The sequence below is a fragment of the Oryzias melastigma genome, linkage group LG4 (assembly GCF_002922805.2).
Source record: "Oryzias melastigma strain HK-1 linkage group LG4, ASM292280v2, whole genome shotgun sequence".
NCBI classification, from domain to species: Eukaryota; Metazoa; Chordata; class Actinopteri; order Beloniformes; family Adrianichthyidae; genus Oryzias; species Oryzias melastigma.
The window spans coordinates 4122540-4149832 of record NC_050515.1 but is presented as its reverse complement, the minus strand read 5'-3'; the positions used below and the strand labels follow the sequence as shown (position 1 = coordinate 4149832).

The 27293-nt window shown below is 41.7% G+C and overlaps 1 protein-coding gene and 1 long non-coding RNA gene across 2 annotated transcripts in view; one reads left to right on the top strand and one right to left on the bottom strand.

Moving 5' to 3' along the window:
* Positions 1–477: 477 nt before the first annotated feature.
* Positions 478–27293, bottom strand: part of colgalt2 (collagen beta(1-O)galactosyltransferase 2) — a 27672-nt gene continuing 856 nt past the window's right edge. The window contains exons 2-12 of the mRNA XM_024259078.2: positions 12297–12407; positions 12110–12227; positions 10251–10385; positions 9977–10181; positions 7709–7828; positions 7445–7518; positions 5375–5481; positions 5137–5269; positions 4193–4320; positions 3912–4118; positions 478–751 (exon numbers count right to left, since the gene is read on the bottom strand). Of these exons, the coding sequence (XP_024114846.1) occupies positions 478–751; positions 3912–4118; positions 4193–4320; positions 5137–5269; positions 5375–5481; positions 7445–7518; positions 7709–7828; positions 9977–10181; positions 10251–10385; positions 12110–12227; positions 12297–12407 (1612 nt within the window). The remainder of the gene's footprint in view (positions 752–3911; positions 4119–4192; positions 4321–5136; positions 5270–5374; positions 5482–7444; positions 7519–7708; positions 7829–9976; positions 10182–10250; positions 10386–12109; positions 12228–12296; positions 12408–27293) is intronic.
* On the top strand, positions 4675–5229 carry LOC112136994. The gene is made up of 3 exons (XR_002917466.2): positions 4675–4817; positions 4903–5003; positions 5094–5229. It is a non-coding gene; the product is annotated as an uncharacterized LOC112136994 (long non-coding RNA).

The window sequence follows — 27293 nt, the reverse complement described above, 5'->3', positions numbered from 1 at the left end:
GGATTTTTAGTAAAAAGCTTTAGCATTTCTAATCTGTCCCAAAAGTTGACTTTGTTCTTTGAAGAGATGTTGTGGGTTTCTAGCCAGCAGAACCAGCCTGCTGGTTGGGTCCTGATGGATCCGCGACCGCTCTGCTGCTCTGACAGAAAGGCTGTACTTTGATTGAAGTCCTTTTAAACCCGACAGAGAGGCTCTGTCAGGACTCCGCGGTCAGAGTTTGATTCTGCTGATCTTAATGAAATAGAAGGCCCATTCATGAGGACGTAGGGATAGTTCTGTAGTCTTGCCGTCTTCCACAGGTCACATTTTCTGGCTTTGACCTCTGAGGGCACATGCAGAATAAATACATCTTTCTGTTAGATGTCATCTGTCCATCGTCTCAGACTCAGATCATTTTTTCTCTTCCTCATTCGTCCATCCTGCTCCACAAGAACCCAGCAGCCATCTTTCTATTTGTCCGAGTTCTCCTGCTCTGGGTTAGAGTTCATCCCGGGACGCCCAAGCCGCAGGAGGCGGAGAATCTCCCGTCACGCTGTTCTGCGCCACCGGTCCGATGCGGTCCTGCTGCGCGGTTTTGCGGGCCTGCTGTCTGTCCCAGTCCGTGGCCACGGCCTCGTCGTCCCAGATGGTGGAGGTCTCGGTGTCGCTGATGTAGCCGGGCTCTCCGGTGTAGTGGGTGGGGTAGATGAGCAGCGGCTCCACGGAGAAGGCCTTCAGGTCCCTCCGCTTGAAATGAGACATGTACTGAGCACTGAGGACAACAGGGAGGGAGGGGGCAACAGAAGCAAAGGTTTTAGCAGCTGGAGCTTATTTGTCCACCAATGCATGACAATATAAGAAAATGTAAACATACGGATGCTTTTTTACAGAGAATAAGATATGGCGTCAAAATTCCATGCAGAAATAAAACATCTCCACGCACATATCAAACATTCCTCGTGGATACTTCAGACCCCCGCGAGCGTTTTCTGCTCCTGTACACTGTGTTTAATCCTCCCGCGGGCAGAAAAAGTCATCGCGCGCCAAAGACTACTCTCAGTGAGCACGCACATGTGCAACGTTTCATGAACGCTTATTTAAAGGAACACACTAAATGTGCTTTGTTTTTGTAACTTCTCTAAACATCTTTATAGTGTTGTCCTGTTTATTCACACTTCTGATGTCATTTCTCCTGCTTGGAGAAATCCAGTGCATGTGTTTATTATGGATGAAACTGTCAAATTCTGGATAAAGACGCGCTCTCACACGTAACTGATGATGGAGGAAACGCACGTTTTTAAGGCACAGACAGAGTGACAGCTCATGTAAAGTTCGTAGTCTTTTGTTCTGAATTTAAAAAAGACTCTTTATGCTGAGCATAGATGTTTACAAAGCACGATCAGAAGTGTTTTTGATGACTATGGATCTGTAATGGACATTCTTCGGCCGCGGAGGTCTTAGCTGTTCTTTAAAGTCAGATATGTCAATGTTTCGACATGGCAGGTAGGCTACAGCCTCCTCTGCAAAAGGAAACTTCCCGTTTACGTGGGTTTAGAAGGTGTCGTCATCCCAAAATGGACCAATAAGAAGAAAGTCGACGCAGACCTATGTCTCCGCCCCCAATTGTCGAAAGTTATTTCCCACTTGCATGCAGAAAGATGTTTGCGAGGCAGAACCAAAGCCGAGCACACATGACAAAATTCCACGTGCGCGCTCACTGAGGTTCTGCTAGCGTGCATGCATCACTGCCAAAAGGACCAGCTCACGAACGCAGGAGGACTTTTTCTGCTCTTCAAATTTGAGAAGTTTAAGTAGATTAGCAACAAAGCTTTAAATACATTCATCGGCTATGTTTTCATCTTTATAGTAAAATAAAAAAAATTGGAGTCAGCTGATATTTTAGCAACATGCTAACGTTTTTGGCTAATTTGTTATCTACAGACGTTTGTTTAGGCAAATTTAGAGATTAGCTTTTATTTTAGAAACAGGCTAACGGATAAACCTGAGCGCGCAGCTGCAGAAAACGCTCTCGGGGATCTGAATTATCCGCGAGGAACGTTGGATATGTGCTTGGAGATGTCTTATATCTGTGTGGAGTTTTGATATATAAAGAACCCCATAATAAGATTTGTAATAAATGTATTGCAGCCATCTATGCATCCATCTCCCACTTTAGCAATTCCCTCTGAGGTTTGGCAGAAACCCGCCATGACCTCTGACCTCTTATCCTGGCTCCCACTTTTTCCTTCTGAGTAATATTTCTGAAGTAATGCTATTCTTACTGCAGTACAGTCTTTGGACCCCCCCTCAGGTCGCCTCGGGGCTGAACATCCGCCTGCCTTTTTAAATCTTTCTTGGCGTTCTGCTGGATGAAACTCCAGACCTGCAGAGCGCCGCGGCGCTCAGTGACACTGCCCTCTTTGTTGCATTCTTCAGGTTCTGCATGTTCTTTAGTGTGTTCTCTTTGGGTTCATGTACACGCTAACAGGCATTATCCTCTGGTTTTTCTGAGGAGGCTCACCTTCCTCCCGCATTCAGTAATCCTTACACTGGAGACACGTCTGCATTTATTCCGAAACGCTCGTCTGAAACCAGCCCCCACACCCACTCCACTATCAATGGGAATCTTGTCCCCGTTCTCCGGCCGGCAGGAAGAGCCGTGCTGGTCCACATTCCTCACGGAGAGGAGATGGGGGAGGAGTGGGAGGCACTGGGACCACGGAGGCGTTCAGAGAAAAGGATGGAGGTGAACGGAGGAGAGGAAAACAACTCCAGTGATCTGGACCAGCCTTCCAGAAAGTCAAACCATGGTGTGGAAGACGGGCTCTTTACTGAGGGTTTACAAATGATTTTAAAGGGGGGGATTGCAAATGGGTCAAGCAGGAAATGTCAAGGTCATGGACCGCTCAAAACTACTACAAAACTACACTCTGGTCGTCTTATTTCCTCATTTCTAACAGTCAGGCTGCAGCAAGGAGCGCGCACGTATCACATGAACAGCAGTAACGGGATCCTTGTTCAGTCTGCAGGATTTGAGGAGGTTGAAAAAATAAAAAACAATCTGTACCACACGCCTACGTCTCACCTACTTCATCCTCTCAACCTGTCACCCGCAGCACACCCATAGATGGACACCTCCCTAGAGAGGTGTTCCGGACATGTCCCACTGGGCGGAGACCCCGAGGAAGACTAGGACACTCTGGAGAGACTACGTCTCTTGGCTGGCTTGGGAACGCCTCGGGTTCCCCCCAGAGGAGAAGAGGAAGAGACCGCGGAGAGGGAAGTCTGGGCATCCTTAGACTGCTGCCCCAGATGAAGATGGATGAATGAACGAATGGATGAATGGATGAATCGATGGACGGATGAATGAGTAGATTCATGAGTCTGTGACCTTGATATTTCATGCAGGTCACCTGAGTTCCCCGTACAGGTTTGACCATTTTTCACCTGCAGATCCACCTGTAGGATAGATGAGACCAAACTCCAGGCTTGGAGGGCCGGCCTCCTGCTGATTTTCCAAATCCTGCCTTATCTGCTGCTGATCACCTGGATCAGGTGTGTGGCGGGTTGGCTGTAAACCATGTGGGATTCCGGCTCTCGAGGTCTGGACTCTGACACACCTGGACTTACTCCCAGGTCTCGTCTTGCCTTTTAGCAGACGTGTTCACGTCGTTCTCCGGGTCTAACCTCCCTGTTCAGTCAGTATTTACTCTGTTTTCTATCTAGCTATGATGTGTTCATCCTGAAATATCACATTAAACTAACAGTCTTTTAAGTAACCCAAAAAGTTGTTCTTTTAAATATCCTGTACTGTAATACAGCTCTCTACATGGATTCTGAATAGGACATTTCCTTCCATCATTTAATCCTTATATTCAGTTTTTCAAAAAAAAATAATTTCGTGTGACGGGGAAACTGAGGAGGACACTGACTTGGGATGTTTGTTGAACATGATGGGCAGAAACTCATCAACCGGCAGCATCTTCTTGAACGGCTCAGCATCCAGTAACTTCCTGGCTCCCTGATGTGACAGCGCGTATCCAAGGGTCCAGTAGGAATAATCGGCCACGACCAGGTTGTTCACGCCGTCCACTGACTGTTCTGGCTGATGCACCTGCATGCGCTTTCGCCCCACGTATCTGAAGGAAGCGGAACATCAAACTCAACCAGTAGTACGACAATGATCTGAGCGCCGAGGTGGCGCGGGTCTTACATGAGGTCCCAGTCCAGCCGGGCTCGGTCCACGTTCTCCATGATGGCCTGGAGTCTGCGTCGGAACCTGGGCTCAAACCGCACGTCGTCCTCCAGAACAAGAACCTTCTGGAAGCCTCGCTCCACCATCTGAGGGATCAGAAAACAGCTCAGTGCCATCATCGCCAAGGATCAGGGGTGGAGCTCCAAAAGCCACGCCCCCTCAGAGGAGATTTTGGAGGCTTCAGATCAACATGAAGAATGGCTTTGTGAGACATTTAGGTTGTGGGTTTTTGGTTAAAAACTTCATAATCATCATTAAAACACTTCTGGGAACATTTTTTTTAAATAAAAAATTGTCAGGGAGACTTTAAGTCAGGGGTGTCCAAAGTCAGGCCTCGAGGGCCGGCCTCCTGCTGGTTTTCCAGACATCCTGCCTTATCTGCTGCTGATTACCTGGATCAGGTGTGTTTGGCCAATAAGGAGCTTCAATGGCAGGATGGTTGGAAACATGTAAGACACCGGCCCTCGAGGCCTGACTCTGGACACCCCAGACTTAAGTCATTGCCTGACTGGTGCATTTTTGCCTTTTTCGTTTGTTTAGCAGATGAACCGCTTTCCTGTGCTGGTTCGTCCTCATAAATCAGGTCAGTGCTGTTACAACCCTTCAAATCATGCATCAAGAGTGCGTTTCTTGTTAAAATAGTAAGATTAGTTGTTCTCTCTCTTCAGTGACTGTGGCATAAGCGGTCAAATGCTCTTCTGAAGGGACTTTGCAGAAGCAAACGCTCGACTCAAAGTAGAGTCACGCCATTTAGAACATGCCAGAGCAGGTATGTTGGAAAACATGCAGGACTGCGGCCCTCGAGGCCTGGAGCTGCCTTCGATACTAGACGTTAAACATACAGTTTATTTTATTACAGCTTTATGTTCTAAAAGCTTCGAACTCCAGCCTGCGGCGCTCACCTGTGTCCATATGGAGTGGTGGCTCAGGAAGCAGCCGATCTCCCCCCGAGTTAGGACTCGCCCCGAGTACGGGTCCTTATAGCCCGGCAGCATCTCGATCCCCAGCATCTGAAGCTGCGAAGTGTTCAGAGCCCTGAGAGAGAAGAGAAGCAAACGAGGGAACTGTAATGACACCCGGAACAAACTGGACTTGTGGAGTTCCGGTCACTCGTGAGGCGGCCGCCAGGAATGGACGTACTTCCCGTCCACGGCGTCCACCGACGTGGCTTGAAGGCCGAGCGACGCCATCGTTTTCAGCATTCTCGTTCTTCTGTCAAGTCGACGTTTTAGATTAATCAGGAAAATCTGGAAATTCAAATCAAATGCAACTTTATTTATAAAGCACATTTAATACAACAGAAACACATAGACGCAAAACAATTAAAACTGGAAAAACTAAACAGGAGTGAAAGTAGATTATTTGTTACCCCCCCCTCCCCTTTTTTTTGATAGCCAGACATTCAGTTCTTGGCAAAGATCCATTCATAATGTTCTTTAGTCCAGATTGAAGTCCCATTTGCTTGATGGTTCTGCTGTCTCAAAGGCATTTTTCATACAATTAGCATCTCCCTTTTTCTCTTCTTCATCCTCCCTTTTAAAAGATTTCTTCAGCACATCTTCATCCTCCCTTTTAAAAGATTTGTTCGGCACATCTTCATCCTCCCTTTTAAAAGATTTGTTCGGCACATCTTCATCCTCACTTTGGATCTTCCTCTTAAACATCTTTGATTTATTTTTGTCTGCATCTTCTTTTTTTATTTACTTTTTTCTTTGAAAGAATTTACCTCTTTATATCACCATGTCACCATTTACTTTTTACTTGCATTGGACTTGTTTACGGACAAAACGCTCTCTTTCCCAAGTCTCTTTTTTCCCCTTTAAATCTCATTCCCAACTCACCAGATATTAACGTTTGGTTAAAGACACCTCTGCTTCACTTTTTGACGTTTTGGGTGTCCCCAACTCATTGTGATTGAGGATACGTTGTTATGGAAGCACGAGAGTGCAGACCAGGAGAGGGAGATCCAGAGCATTTAATCAACTTGCTGATGCGCCACTAAAAACAAAGCTAACATTCTAGTAAAGCGCGTCCTGTTCACTTCTTGAGAGTCAACTTCTTGGTTTTTTTTGTTTTTTTTAAAGGGTGATCGCAGCTTCTGTCGTGTGTTATAAAGCGAAAACCGACGCACAGCTGATCTCCTTCCAGCTGGAGCGGTGTTCCACCTCCAATTCTTTTACCGGAACGCTGCTCCAGACCGCTCAGGCTTACTTTCACCTCTGCCTATTGACTCAACAAAATGAAAAGTGACATATTTTGTACTTCTCAAAGAGGATCTTTTTCAAAAGACTTTTTTTCATCTCCTCCTGATGATTTGAAATCGAAACGTTGCATTAGCTGTGATAGTGTAAGTGTGAATGTTTTTTGTTGGATGTAATCGCTGAAAATGGTGAAGCTTTTTGATGAAAATGGTGACAGAACTTACTTTAATTGCTGATTTGCTGAAAATGCAAAAGCTATTTGCAAAATGTTACATTTTCTAAAAGACTGGAAATTTGGTTAAAGAAACTATGAAAGAGCACTGAACAATTTGTTGTAAAATTGCTTAAAAATCTTTGATACATGCCAATTTTGCAAAAATATTTAATGTGTTGCTTAAATATGAGCTAAAGTCCAAATTAGCCCAAAAAACCTCAGTAGACGCCAAATTATCCAAAAACAACAACCATCTTTTTGCTTAAATACTCGTTAAACTCCAAAATAGCCTAAAATTCCTCAGTAAAGTAAATTAGTCAAAAACGTTAGCATGTTGATAAAATAGAAGCTAAACTCTAAATTAGCCTATAATAACCCAGTACATAAAAAAATTAGCCAAAAACCTTAGTAGATGCTATATTAGCAACAAAAAAGCTAGCATTGTTTTATAGCTTAGTAAGCAACCACACAATTATAGAATTACTCAGATATCCAATTTTAATCTTAATATTTACGTGTGTCCTCCATCATCAGAAAAAAATATGCAAGAACATGTTAAAAGTGCAATTTTCATCAGAGTGGGTCTTTAATGTCACATAAATATATACTCCTAAATTTCAGTTAAGTCAGATTAAAAAGGTAAGTCTTGAATGTGAGTTTCCAGATTTAGAGAAATAAACGTGTGGAGGGAACCGTCAGAGGAGGACAGACAGAAATGAGGAAAATCCTGAAGGTGGAATTCCTCAGGATAAATGGAAAAGAGGCTCCTGGCTGTTTGTGCCTACATGAACTCACTTCTTCAAAGCCCATCTTGGTCTGTGGCGGCGGCTGCACGTACACGTGCTCAGAGGGCGCCATGTCGTGGTCAACTGTTGGGGGGAGGGGGGGTCACACAGGAAAACAGGGAAAAATGAATTTCTGATGGAATTTCATTTCAAGTCTCAGTGTTAAGGGAGGAAACTGAAGCGCAGAGAGGAAAAGACAGGAGGGCCAACATGGAGAAGCCGGAAAATTTAGAAACAAAGTTTTAAAGTTCGGTGAATCCGAGCGGTTTCTCACTCAGAGCTTCGGTGATGGTGTGGATGAAACTTTCTCCCTCGTCCTCCACCGTCTGCTGAGCCTTCAGAGGGACGGGCAGGAAGCCGTAGTGCTCTCGGTTGCACACGAACATCTGCACATCTGAGAGACAAAGGAAATTAGGCCTCGGCGTGCGCACGCCATCATACGCGTCACTGCTCTGGGTATGGCAGCCAGTCAGAAGAGGTGGAGCCGGATCAGCTTTGCAGCTTTACCTTTTCAATCTGAACTTAAGCTTTGGGTTTTTGTAAAAATGTGAAATCAGAGGAAGAACTTGAAATAGTCAACAATCTTTAAAGCAGCATCATCATCATCATCATCTGTTCTTCAGAACTTTCTTCAGTAAACTGAACTTCTTTAATCTACGAAAAACACGTGGCAGTTTTACTTTAAAGGTGTGGACCAAAACTCATTCAGTTTGTTTAGTTTTTAAGGTTAAAATCAAAGATTCTCCTGGAATTTTATACAATTACATTGCCTTAAGTCAGGGGTGTGAAATTCAGTTGCACAAGGAGCCAGAATCCAAAACACACTTTAGGTTACAGGCTGAACAGGATAAACATCTATTGAACACTGTAAAACTACATGTTTAAAATGTTAAAAACGTAACTTTTTAACATTAATATGAATAAAAACAGACAGGAATATTATTCCAGAATAAATCAACTTAAACATTAAATAACTTTCAATATTTTACTCTCCATAAAAATATATTTTGTCAAAATTATACAAGTTAGAAATGAGCTCAAGATAACATCGGGTCATAAATAACAATAAGATAAAATGATCTGGAGGGCCGGATAGAATTACCTGGAGGGCCGGATCCGGCCCCCGGGCCGTGACTTTGACCCGTGTGCTTTACTATATTTTTAAAGATCGTGAACCAGCGATCCCGTACGTCACAAATGTTTGTGCTTTTCTTGGAACAGATCACAGATATCTGAGTATTCGGATACTCAGTCAGTTTATTTCTTTACGTAAACAACGTTTTAAGTATTACTATTTTTGGTGATATTGAGTTCAGGACTTATTGTCTGTTTATCAAAAAATGTTAAAAACCAATAATAATACTGTATTTTTTTTATCAGCTTTACCTTAAGTGCAAAGATTGTTTGACTGTTTCTGCATTAAAGTTTGTTCACTTGTTTAAATCCATCTCTTGCGTAAATGCCCTCAGCTGCAGGTAAAGTTATCTGTTCAAAACGGTTAACTCTCAGTAGTCAGTAGTAGCTTAGCTAGCGATAGTCTTTTTCCTGGAGCGTGCTACCTTTCTGTCTTCTTCCTCGATTGAATTCCTCTCTGGATATATTTTTTCTCCTTTTTGAGTTTGTTCCTTTGTGACCTCAAATAGTATTATTAAAATGATTCATGTTTTAAAGGCTTATTTAAAATGAAATGCCTGTAAGAAAGACGACCAGTAGAGGGGTTAAAAAGTATTCAATCAGGGACCAATAGTGCAAGTTCTCCCACTTAAAAAAAGGAGAGAGGTCTGTAGATTTCATCGTAGATAAACCTCAACTATGAGAGACAAAATGAGGAAAAAAATCCAGAAAATCACATTTTCTGATTTTTAAAGAATTTATTAGGAAATTATGGTGGAAAATAAGTATCTGGTCAAAAACAAAGTTCATCCCAATACTTTGTTATAAATCCTTTGTTGGTAATGACCATTCCTCCTGTAGATCTCTAGAGCAGAGATATTTTGGTCCATTCCTCCTGTAGATCTCCTCTAGAGCAGTGATGTTTTGGTCCATTCCTCCATCAGATCTCCTGTAGAGCAGTGATGTTTTGGTCCATTCCTCCTGTAGATCTCCTCTAGAGCAGAGATGTTTTGGTTCATTCCTCCTGTAGATCTCCTCTAGAGCAGAGATGTTTTGGTCCATTCCTCCATCAGATCTCCTCTAGAGCAGTGATGTTTTGGTCCATTCCTCCATCAGATCTCCTGTAGAGCAGTGATGTTTTGGTCCATTCCTCCATCAGATCTCCTCTAGAGCAGTGATGTTTTGGGGCTGTCGCTAGGCAACACGGACTTTCTACTCCCTCCAAAGATTTTACACCAAATACATTCTTTCAAAATCAGACAATGTGATTTTCAGGATTTTTTTCTTATTTTGTCTCTCGTTGTTGAAGTTTATCTATGATGAAAGTTACAGGCGTTTGTCATCTTTTTAAGTGGGAGAACTTGCACTATTGGTGACTGATTGAATACTTTTTGTGTGTTCAGGATCTAAGCAGAAGCATGAAGCTGACCTGCTTGGCGCGCTGAGAAAGCAAACACCATGATGTCATCAAAAGCCCAGCTGTAGTCTGGGTGAGGCGGGTAGAAGGTCAGGTCTTTGCTGGATTCACGCCGCAGGTCCACCAAGAAGGTGCTGTGCACCATGGGAACAGGGAAGCAGCCTACCCGCTTCCACTCCCTGATGGGTTGGTAGTCCGGGGTTCGTCGGTAGTAGCCCTGGAGAGAAGGACGGATTCTAAGAACAACCAAATAAACTGAAGTTGATGTTTTCAGTGGGAACTGCACCTGTGGGGTGATGCCACACCAGAAGTTGGAGTAGAGCGAGCGGGACTCCAACATGGGAGCCACCAGGGTCAGGTTCTCGGCTATCAGCAGGTCCAGGACTCGAGGGTTGGTCAACAGGTTATCAGTATCTGCAAACTGCAGAGGAGCAGGTCCTGAGTACAGACGGTTCTGACCATCGTTTTCCATGAAGGGTTCGATCAGCATCCTTTTATTAAAACTACATCTGTACGAAGAACAAAGATCCTCCAGATCTACAGCAGATTACCTGGACCAGGTGTCCGAATGATGAGACACCTGAGTCAGTCAACCAATAGAAAGTAGAGAGTAATAAAACAGGCTGGAGACCTGGAGGACCAGACTGAGGAGAAGCATCCAAAAGAATTATGGGTAATTTTGAAGCTGTAATCTCACACAAAATAACTTGACATTACACAACATTAAAGACCCACTCAAATGACAACTGTGTTTTGAATGTGGCATTTTTCTGATGATAGAAGACATTTATAGAGAAACTTAAGATTAAAAGTAAAGTTCTGATTATTCGTTTATTCAAATCATTGTCGATCAGGAGTATGGAGCTAAATCAGGGTCAATATTATTTGAAACCCAAATAGAACAAATTGAAAAAAACATTAGTGTTTGGCCAAAAAAAAAAATTCAAAATGTCCAAAACGTTTTGGTATTCTAAAATAAACGTAATTATTTTAAGCTTTTGTTCTGTTTTTTAGGTTTCAAAAATCAAAAGTTTAATTTCAAAACTTTTTTTATTAGTTTCAAATCTTTTTTTCACTTTCAACTCTTTTTTTTCGTCTTCGAACCTGAAAATCTCAGTTTCAAAACTTTCTGCCTCATGTGGGCGGGGCTAACACGAAGAACCAATCAACATCAATGAGGGGGTAACTTCAGCGAGTATTTAAACAGGAATCTACTGTTTCTGCTTGTTGGTTTGGTAATTTGATTACTATAAAAGGAGATTCCTTTTTTTGTCTGCGACAACGAAAGTCTGTTCAGATATATTCAACAGATTATTAATGTTATAAATACTTGTAAAAAAGAAAAAGTAGAGGAAGAGCGAAAAAGAAACATTAAGTGCAATCAAAATAATAATGTTGCTAAAAGTCAGAGATGGCAAACATGAAGAAACCGCTGTGATTACCGTGAGGCTCCAACTCACATTTCCTGAAAAGGTTAAAGTGTGAGCACACTGGTCATTAAGGGAAATATCTGGAGCCCCAGCAGTGTTTTAGCCTTTTTATGGAAGCTTAAGGACGTTCTCGATGTCTGCATGTAACACAATAAGATGGTGCTTTGAACAGAGTTGTGGACACACAGTTTGTGCACGATCAAACTGCTTTTTACACCAATCCTGGGACAACTATGATAATACAGACCGTAAATATCACCCTCATCGATTTTGATTGGTCCTTCGTGTTAGCCCCGCCCCCAAGAGCCATTACGGGGCCATAAGTTTTGAAACTAATATTTTCAGATTTGAAAACGAAATGCTAACCACGAACCACAAAACCACAAAATGGTAGCTGTTTCGGCATAATTCAATATTTTTCCAGGTTTTTTTTGGCTAATTTGGCAGTTAGCTAATATTTTAGCAAACTATCAACATTTTTAGCTAGCTATCAGTTTCAGCATCTTCAGCAGCCACATTCAGCTTACAGCATTCGGAGCATTATCGCAGGTAGCTCTATATATCTAGTTTTTATTTGGGTTTCCGATTTGGCTCCATTCTGGAAAAAGAGTCCATCAGCTCTCCATCGTCTCGTGTTGTGTTAGTGTGTCTAAAGTCCTGAAAAACCTTGCGATGATCTCATTATTACGGATCTGCTCGTATTGGTTGGGATTACCAGGATGTAGTCGGCCCATCGTTCCCGCGCGGTCCTCAGCGCCGCTTGTCTCAGCTTCATCACGTGGTTGAACCTGGAAGGAGGCCAGTGCTTTGGACCCCACTCGTCTGTGAAAGACCTGCAGCCCAGAGTGATCAGAACACGGGTCTGGATCAAAACAAAAGCTCCGTTTGAACGCTCCACTTGCCTGGGCTCCTCCATCGGCCTCCACTCCACGAAGTGGTAGACCTGCTGCGCCTTCCTCAGCCATTCTCTGAGCATGGCGGTGGTGTTGTCCACATTATGGTCTGTTGCTGCCCTGAAACACAGACGAGGGAGGTGAATGAACCACGACGGCAGAAGCTGCTCATGCTGCTGATTTGAAAAACAACTTTATAAAACTAGAAAATGAGATGATTGTGTTGGTTCTTCAGAAATGCACATTGTTGGAAAAAATGAAAAGAGAAGCAAACAGAAGTCCCGAGTGTTTGCTCTCAGCTTTTCCACTTCAGCGGGTCGACTCAGCGAGGACAGTGTGACCACTGTTTGTGTCCGTGTGTGCGTTTGTGTGTGCAGAGGGTACGTCTGCACGCAGGATAATTTAAGATTAGAACCCCAAAGAGACACTGTGCTGCTCTTGTGTTCTGTGGAGGATATCACCTGCTCCGTCCTCGCTGTAGTAGAAACAAGAAAAGTCAACAGGTTGTTTGGTAAGAATCTGCTCCAGCTCCGGACTTTTCCACTGCCGGCTGTAATATTCCCGACAGTGTTTTTCCAGGATTTTAGCTCGGACTTCCACAGACAGAAAACGCACACATACCTTTAAATTGTGTCTTACACACCACCTGTGTTGTGTGTGATCAGCAGACACACACATGACAACAGCTTCTTCCACGTGAGCGAGTCGGGAATGTGTTCCAGTTGGACAGAAAATTTGGAAACAGCTGGAGAGCGACCGCAGAGCACAATAATCCCAATAGCAGAGTGTGTGTTTGTGTATGCGTGCAGATGTGTGTCAGAGCATGAAAACGATGTTTTTGTGAGCCTTCAGGAGGTTTTACTGCAGTGAGACCTGTTATTTATGAGCTGCACCAGTGCTAATTTAAAACATTCAAGTTTGATGTTGGAAACTGGAAACAGCTTGTGTGTGTTTGTGTGTGTTGGGGTGTGTGTTTGAGTAAATGTGTGTTTGTTTGTTTTTGCAATATGTTTGTGTTTTCGTATGTGTGTGTTTGAAAACATGTGTGTGCTTTTGTTTGTGTGTGTGTTTTTTTGAGTTTAGATGTGTTTTTGAGTAAATGTGTGGGGGTGTGTTTGTGTGTGTTTGCATGTTTTTGTACATGTTTGTGTGTGTATTTGTGCATATATATTTATATCTGGATGTTTTGTAAATGTGTGTCGGTGTGTCTGTTTTTGTGTGCATGTGTATGGATGTGATTGTGCATAAGTATGTGTGTTAGCATTTGTGTGTGAATGTTGTGTGTCTGTACATAAGTGTGTGTAGATACACAGCAGGTAGATCAGTAGTTGTGACTCCGCCTCCTATAGCGTGTCTCTGCGGCGGTAAATCCTGCAGGAAGCCGGCGTGCTCCGACACGCCGCATGTCAACAACATTTTTGGCTTCAGACCCGAGTTAACGTGAGCGCGTCTGCAGAGTCAGACCTGCAGACTGGATCCAAAATGTTCTGAAGTGCAGAACCACTCGGGTCAAGAACCGTTTTATCCAAGAACAACAGTCTCTGTAAATTCAACCTGAAGGTGCAGCTGAACGTATGACGTACGCAGAATGACAGATGAGCTCGGTTCTGTTTTAGCTTTTATTATTTTAGGATTTATATTTATGCATTTTAATAAGAAGATCTTTATAATCTAGCGCTAGTACTTTGTTTTATACTTTTATAGGTTTTTCTTATATTTTATTGTTATTGGAAAGGGGATTACTTTTAATTTCAATGTACAAGCGTACAATAACAAATTAAAGACTATTCGATTCTATTCTATTCTGGATCAGCGTTTAAACATTTACAGCGGTTCCTGGCAGAACTCATTAAACCCTCAGAACACAAGAAGCCGACTCAGTAGGTTTTCTTTTACTAGATCTTCCTGGCAGGTTGGAACAAACTGAAGAACCAGAACAAAGATTGACCCGAGTCAGCGCTTTGTTTGTTTGTTGGTTGTCCTTTTGTAAATATGAACATTATGGAGGGATTTTTGTGCCACCATATTGCAAGAGTCAAAGTTTTGCGATCAAAATTTTCTAAATTGCAAACTAGATGTAAAGTGGTTTAAAAAAAAACGTTATAATTTGGACATTAAAATATTTAATATTTGCTTTCAAAAAACTTTTTTGTTCTCTTTTTTGCATTTGTAAACGTTTTCTTTTTCACTTTCAAAAGAATATTTTTGCATTTGGAAATTTTTTTTTTTGCTTTCAAACAATATTTTTTGAATCGCAGCACAAATGTTTTAGATGCGTTGTGTCTCATCTCACTTTCGTCCTATCTTTGATTTTGTGATATGTTTCTGTTTTGTGTAATGTTGTGGCAGGTAGCTGATTAGGAAACTATTTTTAAAAGTAAAAAGAAATGTTTTTAAAGCAGATATTAAATATTTTTATTTGTAAATTGTGAAGTTTTATTTGTAACAATTTACTTTTTGTTCGCAATTTGGATAATTTTGATCTCAAAACTGTGACTTTTGCTTGCAATATGGTGGCACAAAAATCACTCCATAGAAAGTGAGATGAGACAAAACGCACCTAAAATATTTGTGCTGCAATTGCAAAAATATTTTTGAATGCAAAAAAGAAAGTTTGCAAACGCAAAAAAAAAGGTTGTGAGCAAAAATCATTATTATTTTCTTTATATTTTGTCTGCAATTTAGGACATTTTGATCTTAAACTGTGACTTTTGCTTACAGCATGGTGGCACAATAATGACTCCATAGAAAACGAGAGGAGTCAAAACGCATTTGTGCTGCAATTGCAAAAGATTTTTGAAAGCAAAAAGAGTTTCTATAAGCAAATAATACATGTTTTTTTCATTAGCAAATTATGATGAGTTTCCCTTAACACATTTTGTTTGGATTTTAAAAAGTTTTGAACTCAAAACTGTGACTTTTGCTTGCAATATGGTGGCACAGAAATCCCTCCATAAACATGGATCTACGTAGAAGATGAAGACGTGAAACTGTCCGGCTGTGATTTCTGCTCAGATGGTTGCAGGACTAAACTGGATCACCTGAGCAGCTCTCAGGTGACGTGGTTGCATCCTGATGCCTGAACTCTTCTCTCCTCCATCAGCACCTGAATCCAGACTCCAGCGTGTGCTGCTTCAGCTCAGCATCACTTCCTGTTTCTAATCTAAAGCCCCTCCCCTCATCTAAACAGGTCCACGCTTCGGACAAACACAACACTGACAGACACGCAATGTTACACTGCTCCACTTCAATAGTTCTCCCATGATCCCCCTCTTCCTCGCTCTGCCTCTCTCCTTCCTGGGCGTCTCGCTGCGCTCTTGAAGTTTACGGCGAGCCTCATTATTCTGTAGCCTGCAGCCTGAGATCCGGGTTCCTGTCTCTGAGTTCAGACCGGCATCTGGAGAACACGTGTGTCCTGAGCCGTCACCTTCACGCCGCGGCGCCGGCTCTGCACGACCTTCACATTTTAGATAAAAGTTTGTTTCCTCAGACCAAACAATCAAATCTCAGGACCTTGACTTTAACCTGGAGAAGCCACAGCAACTTTGCTGCTGGAGGACGATGTAGGAGGTCGCCATGGCAACAGCTTGGGGCTGTAAATCTAATGTTGTGTTTTTTGTTTTTTATTAATAAAGGTTTAAAGTCATGGCGGTAAATCCAGTGTGAGTTTTGGCGTCCTCGACATCTTCCTAACCAGCTCCGGTAGTTCTCCTCAGTCAGGGACCCTAAACACAGAGCCCGCTGTCAGAAAGTGGCCCTTTAGATAAACACCGGTCTGAGGGCCGCGGGCTGCTGCCACCTCTTTCGATAAACTAATATCACTCCCAATAATAACCCGGTGCTGCGTGCAATTAAGCAGCTAGACCGCCGTTTTCCTGCTCAGCATAATGAGTACGCTGGCATGCCGGCGTCTGCGCAGACTCTGCAGCTGACGTGGCTTTCTGCTGGACTCAGAGGGCAAAGGAGAAGATGGAGGGAGGAAGGAGAACAGCCGGAGGGAGGAGAGGGGAGATGAAGAGCTGGAATGTCTCACAGCTTTGAGGGTCAACAGAAGCAGGCGGGGCGGCAGGGTCACAGTCTGGTGTGACGTTCAGCAACCAAACTCCACAGGAAAATCACAGCAGAACAAGAGAAAAAACACAAAATAAGAATCTCTTTGATCAGAGAAACTTCGGTTTTATTTGGCTTTACGATTGGTTTGAATTTAAGATAAGAATCGTTTGTTTCATGCAAACCTCTCTGATCTTCTGCATACATCCAGCTCAGTGTTTAATGAAGAGGAAATCAGCAGGAAGTCTGCAGGACCAGGAGGAAAAGGAGGATCTTGGCTTTTTTTTTAATATATATATATTTTTTCAATTCCAGCACAAAAGTTTTAGATGTATTGTGTCATCTCACTTTCGCCTATCTTTGATTTTGTGTTGATCTGTTTCTGTTTCGTGTTAATGTTTGTGTCAGCCTCCTGAAAATGTTTTTGAAGCAAAGGGGTTTCAAATTCAAATTCAAATTCAATCACACAAGGGGCCAAAATCCAAAACACACCTTATGCCACGGGCCAAATAAAGTAAACATTTAGTGAACACTCTAAAACTACATTTTTAAATAATTATGATCTAGATATACAGCATTACCTGTGATCATGCTAGTGTGAATGCTGGAAGCTGAATTTGGCTGCTGAAGATGCTAAAATTGATAGTTAAAAAACACTGAAGCTGATAGCTGAAGTATAAGATAAATGCTAAATTAACTTAAAAAACAAGAAAAAAACTTAGGTTAGCCAAAAACAGCTAGCATGTAGCTGAAATATTAACTAAACTCCAAAACAGCCTAAAAACTCTTAGTAAATTCCAAAATAGTCCAACAAACTAGCAGAATAAACATTTTTACAACTTTAAAACTGTAACTTTTTAACATAATTATGAATAATAAAAAGTCAGGAATATTATTCCAGAATAAATCAACTTAAACCTTAAATAACTTTCAATATTTTACTCTGCATAAAAATATATTTTGTCAAAATTATACAAGTTAGAAATGAGAACAAGATAACATCGGGTCATTAATAATAAAATAAAATGATCTGGAGGGCCGGATCCGGCCCCCGGGCCAGGACTTTGATGCATGTGGTTTAGCTTTTTCAAAGTTACATAAAGACTTCGGCAATCACATTGGAGCCGAGGTTATTCCTCAAAGTTGAAAAAATGTTTTTGGCTGAAACTCCTTCAAAAGTCGAGCAGAAGCAGAACCGTGTTCTGCTCTTTTCCTCATTATCAAATGGCCCGTTTGCGTCTCCGTGGAGCTGCTGCGGAGCGCCGACCCTGAAGGAGGTGGACCGTCGTCTGCATGAACAGTGAAACAGCTCGTTCATGGGTTGGAGTCGGTATGGAAGTTCAGCTTCCTGATCCCACAGGGGGAATTCTTCAGGCTTCTCCTGGCTCGTTGATGACCCCAGGAGGACCCGGGGTCAGCTGGAGCCACAAGGTTAAGTCTCAGTTCAGGGTTTGGAAGTGCTGGCAGCTGAACTTAACCCTCAGATCTGAAACCTTTTACAGCCTTAAACCTAATCAGTTTGAAACTGTTTTATTTTTTTTTTTTACTGTAGAAATGTGATTATTTTGCTTCTAGAATGTATTACTGTACTTATTTACCCTAATGATTTTAGCAAAGATAATTTTCATGGACTTATCGGACTATGAATCTGTTTGCTGCATTTATTTGTTCTGGAAAAAGCTCCTGCATAAAGTTGGAGTGGATCATCCCTGTTCATGTTTACAGTCCGACTCCAATCATCTCCTGATCCGTTTCCAAATGGTTCCCAGGAGTTCTTTAATTACAGTCCAAAAACCTGTGTTGTTTTCTAGGACATAGTTTCAGCAGAGCGCCAAGAGTTCATTAGAATTTCACCTCTGAGTTGTGGGCGGGGCTGCTGGCAGAGTGACCCCGCCCCTCTTCCCCTCCCCGTTGCATTGTGTAGGGAGCTTGTGGCCCCGCCCAGTGTATTTTCTACATCACAAGTACAAACTTTTTCAAACCGTATTTTTTCATCTTTTAGTCATAATCAACTATTTGAATTAAAAAATACTCATAATACTTTATAAATTGTACTTTTCCCGCCCACGTCATGACATCATCCTAGAGCCAGCCTCATCAGCGTTTCTGCGTTTCACCCATGAAAACAAACAACTTCAGAACTTTTGCAACGATAGATGTATAGATTGTGTAGGGGTTTAAGAAAATATAATTTAGTAAAAATACTTCATTTGATGATTTAAAATGCTGCCACGGCAATATTTAATTATTTATACTCAAACACAGTTCAGCGTCTTCCTTTTGCTTTCCACCTAAACCTCCAGCCACTAGTTGGCAGCACTGAGCCTCTTTGAGCAGCTCTACACCGCGACCAAAGCAACGAGATCTGGCTGAAGCAGCTTGTGATAGATGTAAACCTGAGATGACCTCGTGAGCCTCACAGCTGCTGTTACATAGCAATACGACGCCTTTACAACTCAATTCTAACTAAGGATGAACCAAAAAGGAGTGCGAAGTTGATCCTGGTACCATTTAGATAATCATTTCTGTACTCTGTGGCTCTTGGAAGAACGAGTGAGACCAGAATGAAGACTGTGATTCACCGACCTGATGGATCAGAACGACCAAACGAAACTCGTAAAAGATATAGGGGAAGTACTTAGTGTTCTGACGATTAAATACAATTGATTTGACCATTTTATTTATGTGAAAACTGTATTACAGTGGCCCATACCATGAAAAACCAACTTTTAGAGCTTTTAAGTGTATGATACTGTTCATTCCTCACTATTAAGAACCCCAAAGCAGTATTTTGATCCAATAATGCATTAAAGAGTAATCCTCTAAGAACCTGAAGCCCCTCCCATACCCACCAAAACGAGCAGATGTGGTGATGTCACAGAGTGAGACCACCCCTTTCATGAAGAACCTGCTCTGACAGCTCAGTCTAACATCAACACTCGATTTCTCCAGCGGTGATCAGCAAAAACTTTGATTTTAGATGCAGAACACCGTATATGTTCTGTCTTCAATAAATTCCAGCTCAAACAGACGTTTACTTTAGACGCGGGGCTCCTTTAAGAAAATTGGATGTTTAATTTCGTGGGAGAAGCGAAGACACGCTGCCTTCTCTAGGATGACGTCAGGAAATGGGCGGCACCCACACACAGCGGCAGGCGGAGCTTCAGGAATCGAGTCGTTTTACTTTCAGGTAGGAAAAAACTCAAGAAAAATGACTAATATTTTATAAATCCTTTGCTTTTTAGTGTTCCAAAGGTAACATATGATCAAATATATGGATATAGTTCACTCTGAAAGGCTTAAGAAAATCATAGTACGGACCCCTTTAGGGTTTTCTCTAAGTCAACATTTTTGAAAAAGTGAAATATTGTGCCTTTCAAGGGAAAGCGTTTTGTTGATCACCGCTAGATCCACGGAGAAAGTGGGTGTGTGTTAGCCTGGGGGCGGAGCTGGCAGTGAAGACTCTACCTGGAAGGGGCTGTTCCCCACTTTGTGATGTCACATTGTGAGGACCTGCTCATTTTCGTGGGTTGGAAGGGGCTGGTGCTCAGAGATCAGGGTTATAGAGGAATCCTTGGATGGATAAAAATGCTGCTTTGTGGGAGTTTACAGTGAGGAATGAACAAAGCTCAAAAAAGTTAGATTTTCATTGCGAAAGGCCCTTCAAAATGAAGCTAGAAAACGTACAAACGTGTGTTTGTCTTTTGACAAACTGCTCATCAGGAAGGTGTCACCTGGAGCCAACATCACAGACCCAAACAGATGTTCAGAGAGCTTTCTGCTCAGACTGGACTCCTCCGCCTGCAGCCTGAGACGTAATGATGGGCTGTTCCCGCTCTCAGCGCCGGCTCTGTGTGGGTCTGAGTGGAAAACCAGCGCCGTGCCAGAAGAACACAGCAGTTCATGTTTGCTGCAACACGCTCATCAAATCACCCACATCTGGAGCTGTTCCTGCTGGGGATCTTTCCGAAAATGTTTTCCACAGATCACAAACACTCCAGAAATGTGGCCTTCTAGCTCCTCACAAAGGCGTTCGATGACGCAACTAATCGGTTCCGCACTCTTGGACCGGGCCTTCTCAGTTCTGGCATTACGTCACCAGGAGCGGTTCCTCCTTCTCTACTGGGTCCCACAAACCTCCAGCTGCTGAACTCCGTTCTCTGAGCGGGAAAACCTTCAGGAAACTCAGTGCTGGAATCTGCCTGACAGCAGTTCATGTCAGTACGGACAGGTGAGGAGAACGAACACCTGAGCACGAGAACATCAGAGACTTCGTCTCAACGTTCTTCCACAGCTTCTTCCTCCATGACGACACAGCCTGTTCTCATCAGCTGATCCGTAAATGTCATAAATAAATGTTCACAGCTGACCGCAGCTTCTAGTGGAAGCTGAGCGTCTCCGTTCCACAGAAACAAACCGAATGTTTCTCAGAAACTCCATCACATGTGTCAAAGTACGGCCCGGGGGCCGGATCCGGCCCTCCGAGTAATTCTATCCGGCCCTCCAGATCATTTTATTGTTATTAATGACCCGATGTTATCTTGTGCTCATTTCTAACTTGTATAATTTTGACAAAATATATTTTTATGGAGAGTAAAATATTGAAAGTTATTTAAGGTTTAAGTTGATTTATTCTGGAATAATATTCCTGACTTTATTCATAATTATGTTAAAAAGTTACAGTTTTAAAGTTTTAGAGTGTTCAATAAATGTTTTTTAAAGGTGTGTTTTGGATTTTGGCTCATTGCGCGGTTGAGTTTGACACTCCTGATCTATTATATTAAACAATTAGGTCTCATTATGATATTATGATGAAACCAGCAGCAAATACCTGAGTGTCAGCGAGAAGGTCGTAAATCTGGAGACACAATGTGCCGTTATGAAACAGCCTTCAGGGAACGCTCAGTTATCCTGCATCCCAGAGCGGCTCCGACAAATCAGATCGACCCAAAGATCAGCACCTGACCCGCCGACGGCTACCGGTGGAGGCGGAGCCACAAGCTGACGGACCAATCCATTGTTGCTCCATGTATTCGTGCAGTAAATGCGTGAGATTCTGAAGAGTTTCCTCTGAGTAAAAGAGTAAAAGTTTTCCTGCCTGAGAATAGTGAAAGAATGTATTTATCAAAAGTGTTTTCATTCTTGTTTATGATCTACAACTCTACAGATTTTAAACACTCTTCCTGATCGGATCAGTGAATCATCTGGATCTGGATCTTCTGTGGAAATCTCTGCTCTTTCTGTCAAACTTCAGGAAAACTTGCAGCCGTTTGATGAAACTTACAATGAAGTGCAACATTTTTTGAGTATTTGTTAGAATTTCCAGTGACATTGACTCCTAGAAAGTCTGGTTTGGCGGGAAGGTGATGACGTTTAGACACGCCCCCTGAGAGTTCATAAACCCTCTAGTTTTGTAAGGAGTTGCTGAAATCTGGGAAAGTCCATCGACAGTCTATGAGAACTGGACTGAGCCTCCAGAATCAGATTACTTCTGGCTACAATCAGTTGAAGTCAATTCAGTCGCCATCTTTTAACCATACGGACGCCGCCATGCTGGAGCCAGACGTCGTCAGTGAGCAGAGATTGGTTTGAGTCGGTCTGAGTTTCTATGGCAACCAGTTTAACCAATCAGGAGTGAGCTTGTTGGAGGGCCACACCTCTACTACTGAAAGCAGACTCCACCTTCATTTTTTGAGGCATCTGATTGGTCCATTTATGACTTAAAAAACAGAAAAATATTGTGAAAAAAGAGAATTATCAAGAAGATGTAAAGAAGGTTTTAGGTTATTCTGACCGATAGAATGACAGATGTTTGTCTATGGGATTTTGGCTTCTTGGAGCCACTTCCTGTTTGGAATGCCAGGAGGGAGGAGCCACAAATGCTAACACTAAAATGCATCCACACTGATGCACATGAGCGTCACAACAACGGAAACCTCGGCGATTCTCTGGTTCTGATCCAGAAACCGCATCCGAGTCTCTGAACTTCACAGACGAGTCCTCCTCAGTTTCCACCTTTCAATGGGGGATTTAGACAGGGGCATTGTGGGTAATCGCCCAGGGCGGGGCATCAGAACAGGTCAATGCACGACCACATCATCCCCAGTCGTTTAAACTGTCACATCAAATGTCGTCTGGCAGTGAAAAAGGTTTAGCTAGTGCTAGCTAACGGCTAATCTCACATTCTTCAGGATTAGGGGGGGGGGCATCTTAACCTCAGGGATTAGGGGGATTTTTATTCAGGATCGCGTTTAGGAAGTCTTTGAAAAGTAACCCAGCTTCATGGTGAAGATGTGAACCTGTAATAATGTGAAGACTTCACACTGACGGATCGCTGACGAGCCTCAAGCTGCAGGATGTCCTAAAATAGCTGAAGGATTCGAAGTTTTCTTCAAGAAAAATGTTCAATAACTTAAGCAAAAGTATGAACAGGACTAAAATGAGGCTAAAAATTCCATGTTTCTCAATAAATCAGTTTTAAAAATGCTAAAAAGTGAGAAATTTCAACAATAACAAAACAGGATGAATCAGAAGTATAAAATACTTCTGATGTGTTTAAGAAAATACAAAAAATGCTTCCCAAAAAGTTTGTAGTAATAATGAATCTCCATCAGTAGAGCTGTGAGTATCCGAGTACTCGAATGTTCACGATCAGATCCCAAAACCTTGAGTAAGAATATTTCCGACGCCTAAGATCATCGATTCTTTAGAAATATGAAAGAGTGAAGTAAAAAAACAAAGTATTTTTCCAAACTATTATTCGCCTTAATGGCAGAATAATGTTAGATTTTAACTTTATAGACTTAAATAAAACAGAATGTAAAGCACTACAGTCACCGGAAGTGAACACATTTTCACAATAAAGCGTCGGTAAAGCTTCCTATTTTCAAAGTAAAACTACTGAGTGTTTTTAAAGTTTATTGATTCTTCAGTTTTAAACAAAAGTATAAATGATAGTAATTTAATCAGATCATTTTAGTTTGATACATCCAGTAAAAAGATATAGAAGCTGTACAAATATTTTATGCTAAAAAGTAAGAATGGTAGTTTAATCTGTGAACTGTTGACTTGATTCTATGAGTGTATATTCTACTGAAGACGTAAAGCTCCGTTCTAAATCCACAATCTAAACTGTCCTGTTCACATGTCGCTACGCACGTTTTTAAAGAGTAACCAAACAGGGACGTTGGAGGCTGACTCCGCCCACAGTCGAAATGTGAAAATCCAGAGGGGCGGGGCTTAGGAACTGGACTGTTATCATTACTGGAGCTGCAGATCATGACATGAGACTGAAATGTTTTGACCAATCACATAATTTAACTGTAATACTTCATTTCAACCTGTAGGGGGCAGCACACAGACGGGTTTTGACTTTATTTTCAAGAAGTTTTTTTCATTTGTCAAAAATGTGGCAACAGCACATTTAAAATTCAAATTATAGAGAAAAACAGCAAAAAAAAGTGGATTTTTTTGTCTGTTGACCTCTATAAATTGGGCTTAAAAAGTGCTGTCTGTTGCCAAAGTTTTGATAAATTAAAATAAACTTGTTTAACGTTTGAGAAAATAGTCAAAAACCGCCTGTGTGCTGCCCCCTACAGGTTAAAATGAGGTATTACAGTTGAATTTTGTGATTGGTCAAACCTTGTAAGTTTCTGAAGTCTGACGTCTTGATCTGCAGCTCCAGTAATGATTTAGGTCCAACCCCCAAGCCCCGCCCCTCTGACTGGATTTTCACAGTTTTGCTGTGGGCGGAGTCAGCCTCCAACTTCCCTGTTTGGTTACCCTTTAAGTCCGATTTGACATTTTGGACATCCAGCTGTAGGAACATGCACTTTATGGGGTCGTGACACATGTGACGCGCTTTAAACACGTCTGGTGTGAACGTAGCCTCTGAATGAGCGAAGGAGCCGCCAAAGTCACGTCAGGCCGAGGCTGCAGATCTGCTAGAAACCATTCTATGTGAGCAGCTGCTGCCGGTTAAACACAGATTCACCCCCCTTACCCCAACACAGCAGGACGCTCGTCCTAAACCTTTATGAAGCTCTGATGAATCCAGCAGTTTAAGTTTTGGCTCAAAAATAAAGTTTTTATGAGAAACTGATCAGAATTATGACGATATTTTCTTCTGCTTTCATGTTTCCAATCAAATCTGTTCTCACAGCCGACAGTTAACGACAGGAAGAAGAATTCTGATTTAGAAGTGCAGAAAAACAAAAATCACATGAAGTTTGTCTCAGATTTGAGGCTCTAAAGAAAAAAGTATCAGATGCTCCACAAACCGAGTTTCAGGAAACTTGAGGAATTTTTCTACGTTTTGTCTGTCAGTTTATCAGGAATAATGTCTTCAAAACCCTGAGCGATGACATCACAGCTGCTGAGCGTTCTGCTCATCGACTCTCATCATACATCCATGAATACGTTTTATGAATCCATCAAACTTTGTTGTTTTCCTGATTCCTATTTGTATTTATGATTCTTGTTTGAGTTTTGTTTCCTTCTGTAATAATCCTGACTGGAGAGCTGCCGAAGACAAATCCACGATTTTGTTTCTGAACCTTTAACGTGTTCAAATGAACATAAACTCTAAACTTGAAACTGCAACAACACAAAATCCATAAAAGTATTTTTGAAAAACACTGAAAACGTCCGGTCTCTGTTGAATATTTGAAGGCGGAATGATTTATCGTAGCTAAACGTTTTTGAAGGATTTGAACGCGTTCCCATTCATTCCTATGGGACTAATAATTAAATATACGGAAAGTGACAAATATTGATTTAAAGATGACTGCATTCAATTTTTAATTCAACAATTAGTTTTAAAATTAATAGTAGTGTTTTGTAAGTTCACACTGTATAAATATTCTGATTTGAAAATAAATAACAAATGTATTTATTGTTGCATTTACAAAAATATTTTCTTAAAGCAGAAAAAAATCCAGAAGTCCTGAAATTTGATCTTTACTTTAAAAATGTAATTTAATTTAATTAGATTTCAAAACTCTGTATTTCATAGATGAAAAAAGGAATTATCGTTACTATCTGGTTTGTAATTCCTCTGCTGAACTGTTTGGGTTTATCTGATACTCTGATACTCTGGTACTCTGATACTCTGATACTCTAATACTCTGATACTCTGATACTCTGGTACTCTAATACTCTGATACTCTGGTACTCTGATACTCTAATACTCTGATACTCTGATACTCTAATACTCTGATACTCTGATACTCTGATACTCTGTGGCCTTAAATCTGAAGGACGATGACATCTGGATCCCAGCTCTCTGATTGGTTACTCTGACGTCACGCAGAAGGACACGTTTTTCTAACAAAATCTATCTACTGATAAGTAGTTTGTGCTGCTTTTAACTGACTTTTATTGGAGTGATGAAATAAAAGTAAAATGAATCTTCATTTGAGATGAAAGTTTGATGTTTTTGTGTATAAATGAGAAATAAATCTTTCAAACCGAAACTTTTTTCAAATGTGATTCAGAGACTTTGACAACATTTTGACTGACACACATGTGGAGAGAACATAGACTCCTCCCATTTATGTGTAATTCTTCTTTGTCACTCCTACAGTACGTTTTGTGTAACTTTATGTACTTGTTATTGAGTATTCACACGTACAACTTCAAATTACAACAGCTTGAAACCACATGAGTATTTAAAAAGTACACACCAATCAGCTGATACGCGCACACACAAAACCACATTCATGATTAATCTGATGTGAGACTCGGAGATTTTCATGCGTTAGTGATGCGTTTAAATGCTGCTGGGTCATCAGAGTTCTCTTATCAGCCGCTTTGACCTCAGATTGTAAATATTATCTGGTGAAACTTGACATTTTCCTTCTTTCTTAAACAGATTTGACCGATAATTAAAGTGTAAATAAGAGTTTTTAAAACACTAAAGTTGAGTGTAAACTTACAAATCTTTACATTTGTGTGTAAATGTGGTTTTGTGTGTATTAGGTGATTTGTGTGTACTGTTTTGTGTGCGTCAGTAGTTTCAAGCTGCTGTAATTTAAAGTTGTATTTTGTCATTTTTGAACATGTGAATACACAATTTCAAGTACATAAAGTTACACTAAATGTACTGTAAGTGTTACAAATCAAGAATTACACACAAACTGGATGAGACTGAATTCTCTCCATACTCACACACATGCACACATATGTTCACACGTGCACACACATGTTCACACGTGCACACATATGTTCACACGTGCACACATATGTTCACACGTGCACACATATGTTCACACGTGCACACACATGTTCACTGTTGGCAGAGAACTAAGAGAAGTTCCACCTAAACTTTGTTTCTACAAGGAAAGAAAAGTTTTTCTAGAGAAAATTTTGAAAACACTTTTTTCTTTCCTGGGGGGGTGACCCCGTTGACCCCGTTGACCCCGTTGACCCCGTTGACCCGGGAACCACAGAACCACTGAGTCCATCCTGACAGACAATCCCCTGAAACCAGAACCAGAGTGTAGAGAGATCCACATCTCCTCTGTAAAACCACCATTTCCCAGAATCCCCTCACCTGTAGCCCCTCCCACGAAGCTCACCTCTCCACGGCCTGAATAAGACGCTGACGTCTCCTTTGATGGATGAGCTGGAGTCGTGACAGATTGACTCATCATCACGTGAGCGTGTTCTCTACGTCACAACTACAATCGTATTGTTTTTAATCCACTCTGGATTCAAGAGGATTTGCATAAATACTCAGAAATGTGATTTGAACCCAAATGTTGGTTTATCTCAACCACAAGAACAGTTAAAACATCCTCCATCATTTGGAGGTTTTGCTCCACAAACGAGAATCTTCCTCCGTCAGCTCGGAGCGCATTCCCTGTCTGTGCGCGTGCGCGTTTGTTCGGGTCTCAGAACTACAAACAAGTTCGAAACTGAAGTTTCCAAATACAGAATCAGCCGATCAGGATCTGG